The following is a 15,007-nucleotide window of genomic DNA, read 5'->3' as shown; positions in this document are numbered from 1 at the left end:
TTTTACAACTGTCTAAATTTAATTTACCAATTTTTCAAGGTTTAAACTGCGTTTTACAGGTCACGTGACTAATTTTGACAGATGTCAACTGGACTTTACAGTGTTGCCATCTTAAAAATTGAAATATCAAGTCACGTGACATGTATTTTGCAATTAAAGTTTTTACAACTGTCTAAATTTAATTTACCAATTTTTCAAGGTTTAAATTGCGTTTTGAAGTTCACGTGACTAATTTTGACAGATGTAAACTGGACTTTCCAGTGTTGCAAGCTCAAAAATTGAAATATCAAGTCACGTGACGTGTATTTTGCAATTAAAGTTTTTACAACTGTCTAAATTTAATTTACCAATTTTTCAAGGTTTAAACTGCGTTTTACAGGTCACGTGACTAATTTTGACAGATGTAAACTGGACTTTACAGTGTTGCAAGCTCAAAAATTGAAATATCAAGTCACGTGACGTGTATTTTGCAATTAAAGTTTTTACAACTGTCTAAATTTAATTTACCAATTTTTCAAAGTTTAAACTGCGTTTTACAGGTCACGTGACTAATTTTGACAGATTTCAACTGGACTTTACAGTGTTGCAAGCTCAAAAATTGAAATATCAAGTCACGTGACGTGTATTTTGCAATTAAAGTTTTTACAACTGTCTAAATTTAATTTACCAATTTTTCAAGGTTTAAACTGCGTTTTACAGGTCACGTGACTAATTTTGACAGATTTCAACTGGACTTTACAGTGTTGCAAGCTCAAAAATTGAAATATCAAGTCACGTGACGTGTATTTTGCAATTAAAGTTTTTACAACTGTCTAAATTTAATTTACCAATTTTTCAAGGTTTAAACTGCGTTTTACAGGTCACGTGACTAATTTTGACCGATGTAAACTGGACTTTACAGTGTTGCAAGCTCAAAAATTGAAATATCAAGTCACGTGACGTGTATTTTGCAATTTCAGCTTTTAGAACTGTCTAAATTTAGTTTACCAATTTTTCAAGGTTTAAACTGCGTTTTACAGGTCACGTGACTAATTTTGACAGATGTAAACTGGACTTTACAGTGTTGCAAGCTCAAAAATTGAAATATCAAGTCACGTGACGTGTATTTTGCAATTAAAGTTTTTACAACTGTCTAAATTTAATTTACCAATTTTCCAAGGTTTAAACTGCGTTTTACAGGTCACGTTACTAATTTTGACAGATTTCAACTGGACTTTACAGTGTTGCAAGCTCAAAAATTGAAATATCAAGTCACGTGACGTGTATTTTGCAATTTCAGCTTTTAGAACTGTAAACTTATTTCATTTCCATGGATGCACATTTTGGGCTACTACATCCCTGATTTAAGTCCGATTGACGTTTTTTCTTTTAGTTATTTCGTCTGAACAACAATTAGTAAAGTAAACCATCCTGATTGGGGCGATTTTCCCGCAATTTCCTCGATCGAGAACCGCTTCAAGGAACCAACGGCACCGCACGGTACTTTATTTAATTAAATAGAGTGATACAAGTCACTATAAACTGCGACTTTTAAATAGAAAAAAACTCCTGTTGGAAGACTATAAATTTCAACTTTCTCTCGTACGTATTGATACGTTGATGGTGCTAGTTTTTTTTCTAAATAATTTCAATAGATTTTAATGCATCGGGTACTACTTACATCCAAGTACCATTCACAAAAGGTCGTTTCGCCCCACTTGATACGTTAATGGTGATGACGCTTAACAGTACCAACTGTAGCATGGCGGATGGGTTTCTTCGAAATTTGTCTTTGAACCGCATCTGAAATTACAGAAATTTGATTATACAGAGTGTTTGGACGTAAAAATCCTGAAATAAGCTAAAAATTTAGGGTCAAAACGCTTTGCAGAAGCAACGCGTCAAAAATAGAGTAAACAGACCCAAAAAGTCGGTTATTTTGAATTATTCTCGGTTGAATGTGGCAACACTGCCTTAAGGCAACTTTGTATGGTACAAAACAAAGACTTTTGGTTGCCAACAGAGAAATTTCTTGCCAGTTTAAAAGCACAGTGCTCTCAACAAGTTAAAAAAGTCGGTTATTTTGAATAATTTTTAGTTCAATGTGGCAACACTGCCTTTGCAAGGCCTTCAAGGATCTCTCTACACAACAAAACTAACATTTTTCAGGTTCAATATGGCAACACTGCTTTTACAAGGATTTCAAGAAATTCTAGCAGAACTAAACAAGTGCTGATTCTCACCCTAACCCAAGACATGGTTAATTCCAAAAATCTTGTAAACTGAAAGAGGAAAAAATGTGAAAAAATTCTGGGTTAAAGTGCAATAAAACAGGTTTACTTTCTGCAAAAATCAACTCAATCAGACGAAAATTGAGTTTGTGGTAGCCGTTCAAACGATGGTAACGGTATTTGCATTTGCAAGAGCGAAAAAGCGTTATTTGCGGCCTGTCAGCACATCAACCGACCAATCTCAATCAAATTGACAAGCGTAAATAATAATTTCCATTAGTATGGAGCCCCATTACAACTTCTATGCAATAAATAACAATTTCCACTTCATTATATTATCCATCTCAGTCTGATCGACCTTTAATAAATAATAATCAATCGAGGCAATATTGATTTTGCCTGCCTGAGAGAGAAACGATCCAAACAGATCGAATGGCTTGAAAAACCGCAGTTTACTTCGCTTGACTTGGTTTCAGTTCAAAAAAAAAATCGAATGGATTTAAATCGGGTGAACCGTGAGGCCAGTTGGCTATATTTAAATCAACTGACACAAAACTGGACGTTTCACCCTCCTCTATTCTATTCTCTTCCTCTAAAAAGTTTAATTTCAGGCATTTTTCCATCATCAGGGAAGCGGAATAACAATCATCAACAAGTAAATCAGTGAAATAACAAAGTTATAAGGACGATTATTATTAATATTTGAAAGTCTCGGAATTGCTGTTTGTTTACATTATTATTAATCAAACTGAAGACGTCTTCTCTCTAATTTTCTATAGAAACGCAAATCGTATACAAAAGTGTGTACAAAACAGGTCCAAATAAGTCTCATTAAACTACTACAAGGGAATGTTTTAATGGTTCGTTTAACGATAATTATAAGAGAAATGTTGTCTTGTTAAGTGCCTTTTTTGTTATTTTGCACTGAAAAGCCACTAGACAAGTCAACCAAACAGTGTTTTACTGTTGTGTGACATAACCTCAATATTTGTGTACTAAGTAACTGAACTGAAGTAGCCACAACGCGAAATAACCTTCAAGACGTTCAAATTACTCACAAATGTAGTACCTAAATTACTTGTTTTTGTTTTCATTACTGCACTAGAAATTTGTTCGTTTCCAGTAACTTATTTTCTCTGCATAAGGTTTTTCCAGGAGATCCAAAGAACAACACACTTTTGCCACCTCAAATTGTGATAAACTAGCAATGCAATTTGTGGGACTACACTGGATGTTCAAATTACTTACAAATGTAGTAAATTACTTGTTTTTTTCATTACTGCACTAGAAATTACTATTTGTTCGTTTCCAGTAACTTATTTTCTCTGCATAAAGTTTTTTTAAGAAAACCAAAGAACAACACACTTTTGCCACCTCAAATTGTGATAAACAACTTGTAATGCAATTTGTAGGACTACACTGGATGTTTAAATTACTCACAAATGTAGCAAATTACTTGTTTTTTTCATTACTGCACTAGAAATTACTATTTGTTCGTTTCCAGTAACTTATTTTCTCTGCATAAGGTTTTTCCAAAAGATTCAAAGAACAGCACAATTTTCCCACATTACTCGATTAAATCACAAGCAAATGCGTATTAAATTATAGGCCTGAAAAAAAGACAAAAATGGCCGCTAATGTCTTTTATTGCCGCCGGTAATTACACGTGCTCGTTTTTGCCTCATCATCTTTGTGTAAAGCGCCCTCTTTGGAGCAAATTAAGGTCGTCATGGTGAATTACTGGCGTTTTTTCAGGCTGATTTTAGTACTAAAAGTACCACTGTCACTCGAACATGATCAAAGTGTTCGTCTTTGGTTTCATTTGGTTCAGAACCACAAAAAGTAATTTTATTGGCGGTTTGTTAGGGGTGTTACTAATTTTTTTTATTTTTATTGTTACAATTTAGTCACAAATTACAAAAAAATGACAGACATTTTCCAAAACCTTAATAAGTTGAGCTAATTGGCCTCTTAGACCACCAGACTTGTCGCCATCAGATTTTTCCAATAATTTTTTCAGTAAATTTGATTTACGTTTGACGTAGTTTCGACAGGTGGGTTGTCGAATTTGACAGTTTTGACACTTGACAGAAGCTCAATCAATATTAGTTTCAAATTAATGGCAAGGAAACGCAAACAAATCCGTTGAAAGGTAAACAGGACAATAATTATAAAAGCAAACAGATTTAAGTGCATGCAGAAGAGTGTGTGAATCGTTTAACTGTTTAAACCCACCACATACAGGGTGATGCAAGAAAAAGCAATTTGAATGTAAATTTGTTTTCAAATAAAGTCGTCAAAACGCACTTTGTATTAAGTTACAAGTAATCCATCATCTAGGTGCGTTTCTCTCGTTTAAAGTGAGTGAATCGTGGATCATGTTGATTGTCAGTTTTTGTGATTCTATAACCTCATTATTTTGGCACAAATTGGGTGGGAATAGGAAATAGACGAAAAATCTCAGAAATTTGCACACAATAAGGAAAGTCTCATGGAACTTGTGCTTGTTGCTAAATTTACAAGATCACGCTTTTAAACCTGTATTATCGTGATTTTCGTTCGATTATTATGTGGTAGTACACGAATTGTTGTGACATTAAGATTTTAGAAAAAAATGCTATTTTGTAATATAAAAGTTTCAATAGAAATATCTCAAAAACGCAACCAAGTTCCACTACCATTTTACCACTGTTTTGTAGCATTTTTTATGATTTTTCACTGGATGTACAGCATTAAAAGATTGAATTGTTTAATACAATTTCAGGATTTTTAAAGAAAACCTTGATTAAAGGGTATAAAAGACATTGTCCGAATTATGATTACAGTAATCTTCAAGTTTTTTTGAGAGAAAACTCAATTGTTTAGTGTTTTACTTACTTTCGCTGCTTCATTAATCCATGAATAAAATAAATCCACCCAAAAACAGTCAAAAAACCAACAAAAAACACATTTAATCGCCCATAAAGGACGCGAGAAAATCGTACTGGCCTCCGTAATCGCCAGACATGGTCCCACGAGACTCGTTTTGAAAGCTCGAGTCGCTTCTTAATCACGTGAACAGCCGCCAAAGACTGAAATTTCAAAGTGCTGAATGGGTTGAGAAGAAAGAAAGGAATAGAGTGAGGGAGAAACCGTCATACGGTCATAATGTCACATATTTTAAGGGGGAAGGGAAGGGGTGAAGTGGGCTGTGATTAGTCGCAGTTTATTCTAAAATTCTCCGCCATTGGCTCATTCATCCAATAGTACACGTAGAAGGTGTTTTTATCTTTGAAAAAAACAACCATTTTTACAGTTGTGGCAACAGCGCCACGACAATACATCTAGTCGGCTAGTATGACAGAAGTCAAACTAATGAGCTGTCAATTGCGCTTAAATTGTAGCCAAATTGATGGTTGTTTATACGTTTATGAGTCAGAGGTTGACAGCTCTGCCGTTTAACCAACAAATTTTGAGAGACTAAACTGTCACAAAAATGTAAAGCAAGCTATAATTCCTTGAATTTAATTGTATACCTCTATAAGTAAGTTTTTGACAGTTTGTTTGGATGACAACTGTCAAAATTTGTTATATAAACCTATCAAGGTGTAGCTCATACTTGAAAAATGACAGAATCAGTGTATAAAGCGATGTTGTGGTGTTTTACACCTTTATGAGCGATTTTGTGACAGTTCTTGGGTTAATTGGTTTATAAATTTATTGTCAAAATTTTTCCCATAGAGCCATAAAATTGTGCATTCTTGAAAACTAGTAAAATCAATATAAAGCTTTTTTGTTGGATTTTATACCTCTAAGTGTGACATTTTGACATTTGTCACGTTTAGCTGTCAAACAGAGCAGAATGTATATTAACTAAAATGTTTATAGGTCTACGAATAAGATTTTGACAGGTGAGGTATTTAACAGTCCAAAACCGACCATAGGAAAACCGTGTAACTGACAGAGAAACGTAGATAATTGCATGCGTGGGACAAAGACAGAAAACGAAAAAAATACCAAGTAGGCCATATTTTCAGTACGCTGTTGCCAAAATCCAATACCAATTCAATACATTTTGTCGACGGTATTGGATTTTGGCAACAGCGTACTGAAAATATGGCCTACTTGGTATTTTTTTCGTTTTCTGTCTTTGTCCCACGCATGCAATTATCTACGTTTCTCTGTCAGTTACACGGTTTTCCTATGGTCGGTTTTGGATTTACCACACCTGTATATAATTGAAGTAAAAAATTGATCTAAATTTAACTAAAGCACGTGATAAACCTAGATCATGAACGATTAATGCGATCTTTCAACACCCAGGAACGATCAAAAAGAGGCTACGTTTACAAAGTATGCTTTAGAACGTGTTAAATTGTATCATATCTCGCGACCAAACGTCGTCATATATCTGACTGATACGAAATAAACAAATGTCTGCAAATAGGATAAGGAATGTGTTATTAAAATATACAGGGTGACTCTAATGATGATGTATTGTTGATTGTCTTTTTTATTGTTGCAGTTTTGGAAATATTCGGGTGTATAAATTTGACTAGGTTTACACTTGAAGTAGCCAGTTTTTAACAGTAATACAGGGTATCCAAATAACAGTACATTTTGTGCAGTCAGTCAGCCAACAATACAAAATTGTACAGTGTAACTGAAAATAATTACCAACTACCGACAATTCCATCTTGAATATTTCAAACAACTTCCCTTTGCTTGCAAGGCGCAAATTCAATATAATTTTTAATTTTCTTGAGTAAATCTGAGTCACTGAATGACTATTAAGCATATGGCAGGACGAATAAAATAGTTCTGGAGCCAATTAGCAAGAGAAATCACGTCACGGTGAAAGGAGAGTATTTAATTGAGGAAGAGCTTGCAAAATGTTATTTCATTAATTTTTAGAGAAAAGTCTGTTGCTAGTAAGCACTCTACTTCTGGCCTTGTAACTCCTTAAAGAGACCCTTAAGGACAAAACACCTTAATACAATCTTGTAGAGGATGAAATTCCCTACAACTTTCATTATTTACACTTTTTTGTAGCTCTTTAAATAACAGAGCTACGCTCAGTCAAAACTCCAAACCAGAAAAACTGTGATTGACTGTATTTGACGATTTTCGGACATTTTTCAGTCCTTATGACGTCATTTCTGACAAATTCTTGATGAAAACAGTCTCTGTAACGTCGTTTGACTACTTAAAGACAGCAGAAATACCTAAAAAGTCAATTTTGACAACTCCAAAACAGAAAAACTGTGATTGACTGTATTTGACGATTTTCGGACATTTTTCAGTCTTTATGACGTCAATTCTGACAATTTCTAGAGAAAACAGTCTCTGTGACGTCGTTTGACTACTTTAAGACACCAGAAATACCTAAAAAGTCAATTTGGACAACTCCAAAACAGAAAAACTGTGATTGACTGTATTTGACGATTTTCGGACATTTTTCAGTCTTTATGACGTCAATTCTGACAATTTCTAGAGAAAACAGTCTCTGTGACGTCGTTTGACTACTTTAAGACACCAGAAATACCTAAAAAGTCAATTTGGACAACTCCAAAACAGAAAAACTGTGATTGACTGTATTTGACGATTTTCGGACATTTTTCAGTCCTTATGACGTCATTTCTGACAAATTCTTGATGAAAACAGTCTCTGTAACGTCGTTTGACTACTTAAAGACAGCAGAAATACCTAAAAAGTCAATTTGGACAACTCCAAAACAGAAAAACTGTGATTGACTGTATTTGACGATTTTCGGACATTTTTCAGTCCTTATGACGTCATTTCTGACAAATTCTTGATGAAAACAGTCTCTGTAACGTCGTTTGACTACTTAAAGACAGCAGAAATACCTAAAAAGTCAATTTGGACAACTCCAAAACAGAAAAACTGTGATTGACTGTATTTGACGATTTTCGGACATTTTTCAGTCTTTATGACGTCATTTCTGACAAATTCTTGATGAAAACAGTCTCTGTAACGTCGTTTGACTACTTAAAGACAGCAGAAATACCTAAAAAGTCAATTTGGACAACTCCAAAACAGAAAAACTGTGATTGACTGTATTTGACGATTTTCGGACATTTTTCAGTCCTTATGACGTCATTTCTGACAAATTCTTGATGAAAACAGTCTCTGTAACGTCGTTTGACTACTTAAAGACAGCAGAAATACCTAAAAAGTCAATTTGGACAACTCCAAAACAGAAAAAACTGTGATTGACTGTATTTGACGATTTTCGGACATTTTTCAGTCCTTATGACGTCATTTCTGACAAATTCTTGATGAAAACAGTCTCTGTAACGTCGTTTGACTACTTAAAGACAGCAGAAATACCTAAAAAGTCAATTTGGACAACTCCAAAACAGAAAAACTGTGATTGACTGTATTTGACGATTTTCGGACATTTTTCAGTCTTTATGACGTCATTTCTGACAAATTCTTGATGAAAACAGTCTCTGTAACGTCGTTTGACTACTTAAAGACAGCAGAAATACCTAAAAAGTCAATTTGGACAACTCCAAAACAGAAAAACTGTGATTGACTGTATTTGACGATTTTCGGACATTTTTCAGTCCTTATGACGTCATTTCTGACAAATTCTTGATGAAAACAGTCTCTGTAACGTCGTTTGACTACTTAAAGACAGCAGAAATACCTAAAAAGTCAATTTGGACAACTCCAAAACAGAAAAACTGTGATTGACTGTATTTGACGATTTTCGGACATTTTTCAGTCTTTATGACGTCAATTCTGACAAATTCTTGATGAAAACAGTCTCTGTAACGTCGTTTGACTACTTAAAGACAGCAGAAATACCTAAAAAGTCAATTTTGACAACTCCAAAACAGAAAAACTGTGATTGACTGTATTTGACGATTTTCGGACATTTTTCAGTCTTTATGACGTCATTTCTGACAAATTCTTGATGAAAACAGTCTCTGTAACGTCGTTTGACTACTTAAAGACAGCAGAAATACCTAAAAAGTCAATTTTGACAACTCCAAAACAGAAAAACTGTGATTGACTGTATTTGACGATTTTCGGACATTTTTCAGTCTTTATGACGTCAATTCTGACAATTTCTAGAGAAAACAGTCTCTGTGACGTCGTTTGACTACTTTAAGACACCAGAAATGTCTAAAAAGTCAATTTTGACAACTCTAACACAGAAAAACCTTTTTTTACTGTATTGGACACTTTTCGGACAATTTTCAGTCCTTATGACGTCATTTCTGACAAACTCTTGATAAAAAAAGTTTGGTGCATCCAGTCAATATTTGGCCTTGTAACTCCTTAGGAAGGCCCTTAAGTGGGACACCCTGTAGAATCAGTTTTAATGCTACAAATGTTGTACAGGGTGTCCAATACTCTCCAAATAATGATGTTCACTGACTGTTTATTCGTTAATTATTAATTTAATTTTACCAAGAAAACTCAATGCACAATTAAGCTGAAAACAGAAAGGTTGAAACACTTCCGTTACCATTAACATAAAGGCATAATAACCTTTACTAAATCGTCCCACCACACTTTAAGGCAGGTAAAATTAATTAAAATGAAAATTTATTCATAACGTACTCTAAAATCACGCTTTCCCTGTTTGAAAAACTTACACAAATTACGACATCGTATAAACGATTCATATGGTATAAAGTCACACATAAATGTTAAATAATTTACAGTTTTGGAGTTGTACAGTATACAGTGTGTCCGAAATTGGTTCGGTTACCGAGATCCCAATACATGGTGGAACCAATTTGGGACACACTGTATTTATGTGCTGGTCTATCGATTCAAATCTGATAAACAAACAGCTAATTAGCTGTTTTTTTTTAAATTTATGCAGGCAGTGATTAAATGGTTTATTGCTTTAGATGTTCACTGTATTTTGTCTGTATCTCAACAACGAGCAGAGATATCAAGTTGAAACTTGCAGGTTTTGCTGTAAATCCAGTGGTTGAATGGCAAATGTGGTTACTAAACTTGTTTAGAAAGAGTCCTAAACTGTCTGAAAATGTTTTTCAAACCGAGAAAAGAGGACTTAAAAAGCTTGTCACGTGGTAGAAAAATTCTGAAAAACAACCATTTTTATTCACAGTATTAGGATTTGTATCCTTTACGAGTCAAATTTGTTTATCAGTCCTAACCGATATAAAATAAGTAGTCCACGAGGTAATCCCGAGTAATTAAAAAGCAAACTTTCGGCCTTACAACGCCAACCACGTAAACCTAATCGATAATCACCAAATCCCCTAATCCACCGTCAAAGTGATAAAACCTAATTTACCATTAGGTTAGTTTAAAATACAGTGAAAACAGAGTAGTTGGAGTTTAATTGGTGAATAATGAACAGTTTGTACTTATTGCTGTTTTGTGCGGCTACAGCCTATTCGGCTAACATTCTAATTGCCTACGAAACAGCCAGACGTAGCCACCAAATATGGATTGGAGAATTAGCCCAAGTTTTGGTCCAAAAAGGTCATAACGTTACAATGGGTGGATCATTTGCCCGAGCAATAGCAGAAAGTGATAACTACCACCCAGTAACTTTTGAAGGTAACATTTGACAGCTGTCAAACCTCGAAATGCTCTGAAAACGTTGAAAAACCTATGTTTGGTGAGAAAATGGAAAATTCTACGTTAGTTTGATTGTTCTGCCTGTATAATCTATTCTAGAATCTTCTATGGGTTAACTGGATACTTCTAGAACATTTTGCGTTACTTTTGACAGCTGTCAAACCTAGAATATTAGCTAGAAATATTTAAAAGTGTTGAAAAACGAATGATTGTGATGTGTTAGTTAGTGGATAGTTTATTCTAGGTCCTTCCATGGATTAGCTTGGACCTTCTAAAGTCTATTTCAAAACGAATTCCACGAATATACAGTTTATACAGAATATACAGTATATTCGTAGAATATACAGGTGTGGAAAATCAAAAACGTTTTCTTTTAGTATTCGATATAAAGAGTGTTTTAAAGATTTATGATTTTGACAATGGTCACGTGACTGTTTAGCTAAATTATCCTTTAAAACCACGTGATCTAACAATTATTAATAAAAAATATGAATAATCTGTATTTTTGAAGTACGGTTTTTATATTATTTATAGCGAGAATTAATGTAAAATTTTTTTTACTGCTATTAAAAGACACCCTGTATAATAATGTAAAATGATGATGAATTCATTCTATAACCTTTTGTGGGCTATCTAGAAGCTTCTAGATTCTATTTTACAACGATTCAACACATAACACAAGCTGGAAAAACTTAAAAATGTCAAATAACATGCACTGGACAGGTAGAAGCTCTCAAACACTGAAATCTACTACTTTTCAAGTTAACTTAAGTTTTCAGAATTTTTCTAGCTTGCACTCTATGTTGAACAGTTATCAAATAGAAACTAGAAGCTTCTAGAAACATCCAACCAATCTTAGAATCTACTACTTTCCCAGTAAACTTCAGTTTTTTGGGGTTTTCCAGGTGTTGGATAGTTGTAAAATAGAACTTAGAAGCTTCTAGTAGTGTCCAATTGATCTATAGAAGGTTCTAGAATGCAGTTGGCATATAAAACAGTGCTTTCAAGCATAAAACGTGCTATTTTTGTAGTTATTTTGAGTCTTTTAGCTTCTCAGGGTCTTCTAGCTTGTATGCTGACAACAGTTGTTAAATAGAAGCTTCTAGAAAGAGGCAGATAACCCCTAGAAGATTTTTGGAATTTTTAAAGTTCATTTAAGTTTTCTACATTTGTAAGAACTTGTAACACATATTTTAGAATATTCAGTTTTGAAATAGACTTTAGAAGGTTCCATCTAACCCATGGAAGAACCTAGAATAAACTATCCACCCAATCATTCGTTGTGTGGGTTATCTCGATCCTTCTAGAAGCTTCTAGATTCTATTTTACAACTATTCAACACATAATACAAGCTGGAAAACCTAAAATGTAAGTTAACTTGGGAAGTAGTAGATTATTGTAGGTGTGCAGAATTCTCTTCGGGTTAATGGAATGTTTCTAGAAGTTTCTAGACTCAATTTCACAACCGTTTAACAGCCTGAATTTGCAGGAATCTTCTTGACCCACTACAAAGTCAACAAAACTGAACACTTAACCTCCAATGTTTGGCAGAAAATCCAACTAAACCACGAATACAATTATGCAATTTGCAACCGAACTTACCACTCTAAAGGTTTCCAGACTTTGTGGAACTATTCAGAAAACGTCACTTTTGATCTAGTGCTACTGGATGTCACCTTTGGGCCTTGTTTGTATCCTTTAATCCAGAAATTCCACCATCCCCACACTATCGCCTTTACTCCATCTTCTCTAACACCATTTCTGGCAGAAATGATGGGGATAACTGGTTATCCTTGGGTGTCTACAATTCTAGAGTATGTTCCCGAAGTTTTCTAGTGTTGGTCTTGTATGAAATTTTGTTAAATTCCAGTCCTTTGGAGGAACAACCAAGCTTCCTGGTCAGACTAAAAAACTTCTTCCTTACCAGCTTGGAGATCCTGTACAAAAGCATTGTAGACACTTGGAGACTAGAAAAACTGGCAGAAAGAGTGCTGAACGACACTTTCAGTTTTGGGAAACTGGAAAAATCTATTTCTCTCCTCTTCGTCAACGAATATCCACTGCTAAACCAACCAAAACCCCTCACACCCAACGTTATCCCAGTTGGTGGGTTGCATATCAGAAAAATGGAACCTTTGCCAGGGGTTCGTGTATTTCTCCCTTCTACACAGCTTCCTCCACTCACTGACTGTTCTCTTGTAGATTTTGCAGGGTATTATCGACAATGCTAACCAAGGAATCGTGTTCTTCAGCACTGGAACTGACGTACAACAGAATATTTTTAGTAAAGAGACCAAACTGAATTTTGCCAACGCTTTCCGCAAACTAGTGCAAAAAACTGTAATTTGGAAGGATAATATCGATGACGAGGATCATCCCTTCCATGACCAACCGTCGAATATTCTGATCCACAAGTGGGTGCCTCAGAATGAGGTTTTAGGTAAACCAAAATAGTATATTATTCAACGAGCTTTTTATGATAGCCATTAATCCCTAAGGGGGATGTTTACGTCACGAGCCGCAGGCGAGGGACGCAAATCTCCCGTGGGATTAATGGCCATAAAAAACGAGGATAATACTATACTTTGTCCACGACCACTGTCCATTACCACTAATGCCAAGTGCAGGCAAATTAGAAGTTGATACTCTTTTATGTAGATAATAAATAATATAGGTAATCTCTCAAATCCGCCATAACAACTGAAATGTCAAACTCGATACGATTAGGATCGCGTTTAGAAAGGCCGTCGGTGTACAAGTCGTGACAGAATTTGGGAAAAAATGGATCACGTGAACAATTTATTTACATAACTATATGGTGGCATGTGACAAAGGCCACGGTGCGCACACCAGCCCTATTTCTGAACGCACCCCCAGCATTGCCGCCTACGACCACAAGGGCACTGACGTTGTCAATGTCAACTTAAAAAACCACAGAACTAAGGACGGTCATACACCAAAAATATTTCAAATATAAATTATGGAATTTACCTAATGATTTGGCAAACTCCTGTACTGTGTTATTGCGGTGTATTTGTTAAGAAAATGGTATTCTGAATTAGCAGTAATTGCAAAGACATAAGTGGATGACTACATGCAAGAAATACCGCATATCCCATGTTTTATGCTTGGTGTGCAACCACCTTTAGGTCGAGAGGGAATAATGATCATTATTCCTCTTCATTAATCACTCTGACGCTATATGACCTTCATTTAGCTTCTGTCAACACGCTGAATATTAGTATATTATTGGTTGGTCGTGGACAAACACCATTAAAACTGACTGAAAATGAAAAACAGTTTTTGCAGCATTTTTTGTGTGCTTTGACGCAGTTTTTAAGAAATATCTCCTTTACGAAGCCCTTAGGGGCAAAACTATCCGAATACAATCTTGTATAGGGTAAAATTCCCTACAACTTCCTCTCTTACATTTTTTTGATTTATTTTTAAATAATCTAGTTATGATTGGTTGAACTTGTTTGGAGTTTTATAAAGCACTTTTCTGTGCTTTGACTCAGTTTTTTGGGAATATCTCCCTTAATGGCAAAAAAGCTTTAAATCAATCTGAGGGTATGAAATTCCTTACAATTCCAGCTATTTTAAGTCAAACCGTACATGCGCAATTAAGTAATTGTTTGCCCTTAAAGGACACGTGCACTGCAAGCTACTCATAACCACTGGAGGTAGTTTAACCATCCAGGAAGCAATTTACCATGGTGTCCCAGTCCTGGGTATTCCAGTCTACGACGAACACCATAGAAACGTCAAATTCATCGTCGACCACCATCTTGGATTACAGTTGGACTACCACAATTTGACTGAGGAGAACATTCTGAACGCCATGAACACCATTCTGAAGAATCCAATGTGAGTTTTAGTTTGGGTTTTTTTGGGACAAAAACTACATTTTTCTGTTTCCAGATACTTGGAAAATATGGAAGAGTTTGCCAGAAAATTCAGGGACCAACCGCAACATCCCTTACAAAAAGCGTTATACTGGGTGGAGCACGTTTTACGCCACAATGCTACGGGGGGAGCCAATTTCCTAACCCCACCAACACGAAACCAGCCGTTTATCGTTGCACACTCTGTAGATATTCAGCTGTTCCTAACTGTCAATTTGCTGTTTGCGGTTTTAGTGCTTTTGACCGTTATTTTTAAATCAACTGTCAAATTATCCAAAAACCGGGCAAGTGCCAAAATTAAAAAGAAGAACAATTAAA

General features: G+C 35.1%; 2 protein-coding genes across 3 annotated transcripts in view; one reads left to right on the top strand and one right to left on the bottom strand.

Annotated features, from left to right (window-relative positions):
- LOC145737562 (protein Wnt-5b-like) overlaps nt 1-5,293 on the bottom strand; it is a 27,047-nt gene extending 21,754 nt beyond the window's left edge. Inside the window, exons 1-2 of the mRNA XM_081992283.1 lie at nt 5,088-5,293; nt 1,661-1,782 (exon numbers count right to left, since the gene is read on the bottom strand). Of these exons, the coding sequence (XP_081848409.1) occupies nt 1,661-1,782 (122 nt within the window). The 5' untranslated portion in view covers nt 5,088-5,293. The remainder of the gene's footprint in view (nt 1-1,660; nt 1,783-5,087) is intronic.
- LOC145737558 (UDP-glucosyltransferase 2-like) overlaps nt 1-15,007 on the top strand; it is a 19,914-nt gene extending 4,907 nt beyond the window's left edge. Inside the window, exons 1-6 of one of the 2 annotated variants that reach the window (XM_081992274.1) lie at nt 10,103-10,763; nt 12,274-12,598; nt 12,655-12,928; nt 12,987-13,224; nt 14,432-14,651; nt 14,706-15,007. In XM_081992274.1, coding sequence (XP_081848400.1) covers nt 10,553-10,763; nt 12,274-12,598; nt 12,655-12,928; nt 12,987-13,224; nt 14,432-14,651; nt 14,706-15,006 — 1,569 coding nt within the window. In that variant the 5' untranslated portion in view covers nt 10,103-10,552 and the 3' untranslated portion in view covers nt 15,007. Of the gene's footprint in view, nt 1-10,102; nt 10,764-12,273; nt 12,599-12,654; nt 12,929-12,986; nt 13,225-14,431; nt 14,652-14,705 lie in introns of those variants that run through there. The other variant, XM_081992275.1, reaches the window with a different exon arrangement.

The sequence above is a fragment of the Ips typographus genome, linkage group LG14, assembly GCF_016097725.1.
Source record: "Ips typographus isolate SLU linkage group LG14, UJ_Ityp_2.0, whole genome shotgun sequence".
Lineage (NCBI taxonomy): Eukaryota > Metazoa > Arthropoda > Insecta > Coleoptera > Curculionidae > Ips > Ips typographus.
Note: the sequence above shows the minus strand (reverse complement) of the source record. Positions and strands in the feature narration are given on the sequence as shown.